The 1,418-nt window shown below is 32.1% G+C and overlaps 1 protein-coding gene across 1 annotated transcript; it reads right to left on the bottom strand.

Annotated features, from left to right (window-relative positions):
* Positions 1-289: 289 nt before the first annotated feature.
* On the bottom strand, positions 290-826 carry LOC145094220 (protein NDR1-like). Its single transcript, XM_079032523.1, has one exon. It carries the CDS (start codon positions 824-826, stop codon positions 290-292), a length of 537 nt encoding a protein of 178 aa, XP_078888649.1.
* Positions 827-1,418: the final 592 nt, after the last annotated feature.

Genomic DNA, 1,418 nt, shown 5'->3' with positions numbered 1-1,418 from the left:
TATATATATATATATATATATATATATATATATATATATATATATATATATATATATATATATATATATATATATATATATATATATATATATATATATATATATATATATATATATATATATCTTAAAGTTGTTGAATATAGAAAGAAAAAGGATAATAACAAAAAGACGTTAATAGTCATTTAAGCCATTAATCCTACAAATTTAGAGAAGAATTTTTTTTGCTAATAACATTATTCTTCTGGGAACAACAATCAACGAACCAATGGAATTCATCAATGTCCACGTTTCACGGTGGATCTGGTGGAGGTTTCCTCTTCAGCTTGGAATCAAGACCTGGTTTTACCATTCCAATAAACCCTTTCTGCATTTTGTTGCTGGTGGTGGAATCTACACCCACAAGACATCCCAACTCCACCTTATGTCTCTTCGTTCCAACCTTTTTATACCTAAACGAACCCACCAAATCTACTCGAAAAACTATCATATTCGTCCCTTCCAACACTGTAGGGAATCCGTATGTTTCCACCATGTCTCGCACGCGTTTAGTCTTCCCGTTACCCTGATAAAAGCTGTCCAACTTGTAGTCTGCTAAAATGGCAAGCGTGGATACATTTGGAAAGTAAGAAAATGTGATATTTATTTGATCTGGGTAATGAAGACCTATTGCTTTGTTTTCGTTTTTTAGCTTGAGATCGAAGTGGATAGCAAAGTTTGTGGGAGAATTACCATTTGCTCTGGTCAGGTTCAAGGTTTGATTATGAAATAGATTAACTGAAAACGATGGACTAGATGGCGATGCGAATAGAGCTACTAAGACAGGCATTAGAACAACGAGACCCAAGGAAAGAGATATCACAAAAAAACAAGCTATAAGAGTGCCATAGTTCACACTGCATGCCATAAAACTGTCGAAAGTGATCAAATAGGATCTGATATTTTCACCTTTTTTTTTCAAATCAGAAGAGAATAGGATTGTATATTGGTATGGAGATGATCATTAAAGATATTTATAGATGAAGAAAGTAGAACCGTGGGTACGTATTTCTTTGGTGTTTTTGTCTGGTCGGCAAATAAGCAAGATGAAATTTCTAGCAACATTTCTTAACAACTTCAAGAACCTTAAAAAACTAACCATATTTTATGTATCCGATTTAAAAAGTCGCAAGGAGACATAAGACATAACCGATGTTAATTTCTTGGAAATTCAATGCTCAATTTGTTTAAAAGATTCCTCTTGATCATCACGTTCGTTTACCAGGTCTAATATGAGGCTCACAAGTCTCAAGTTGACTTCTATTTTTTATTTTATGAGGATTAAATTAGTAAATACTATTTTCATTTTGTACTCCAAGGATTTTTAAGAGAAGGTATGAATGTAGGAATTAAAATAATTGACCTATAACAATTGAAATTCA

This window comes from Lactuca serriola, chromosome 3 (genome assembly GCF_051521515.1).
Source record: "Lactuca serriola cultivar US96UC23 chromosome 3, Lser_US96UC23_V15, whole genome shotgun sequence".
NCBI lineage: Eukaryota > Viridiplantae > Streptophyta > Magnoliopsida > Asterales > Asteraceae > Lactuca > Lactuca serriola.
The sequence above is the reverse complement of the archived record's forward strand: the minus strand, read 5'-3'. Positions and strand labels throughout refer to the sequence as shown.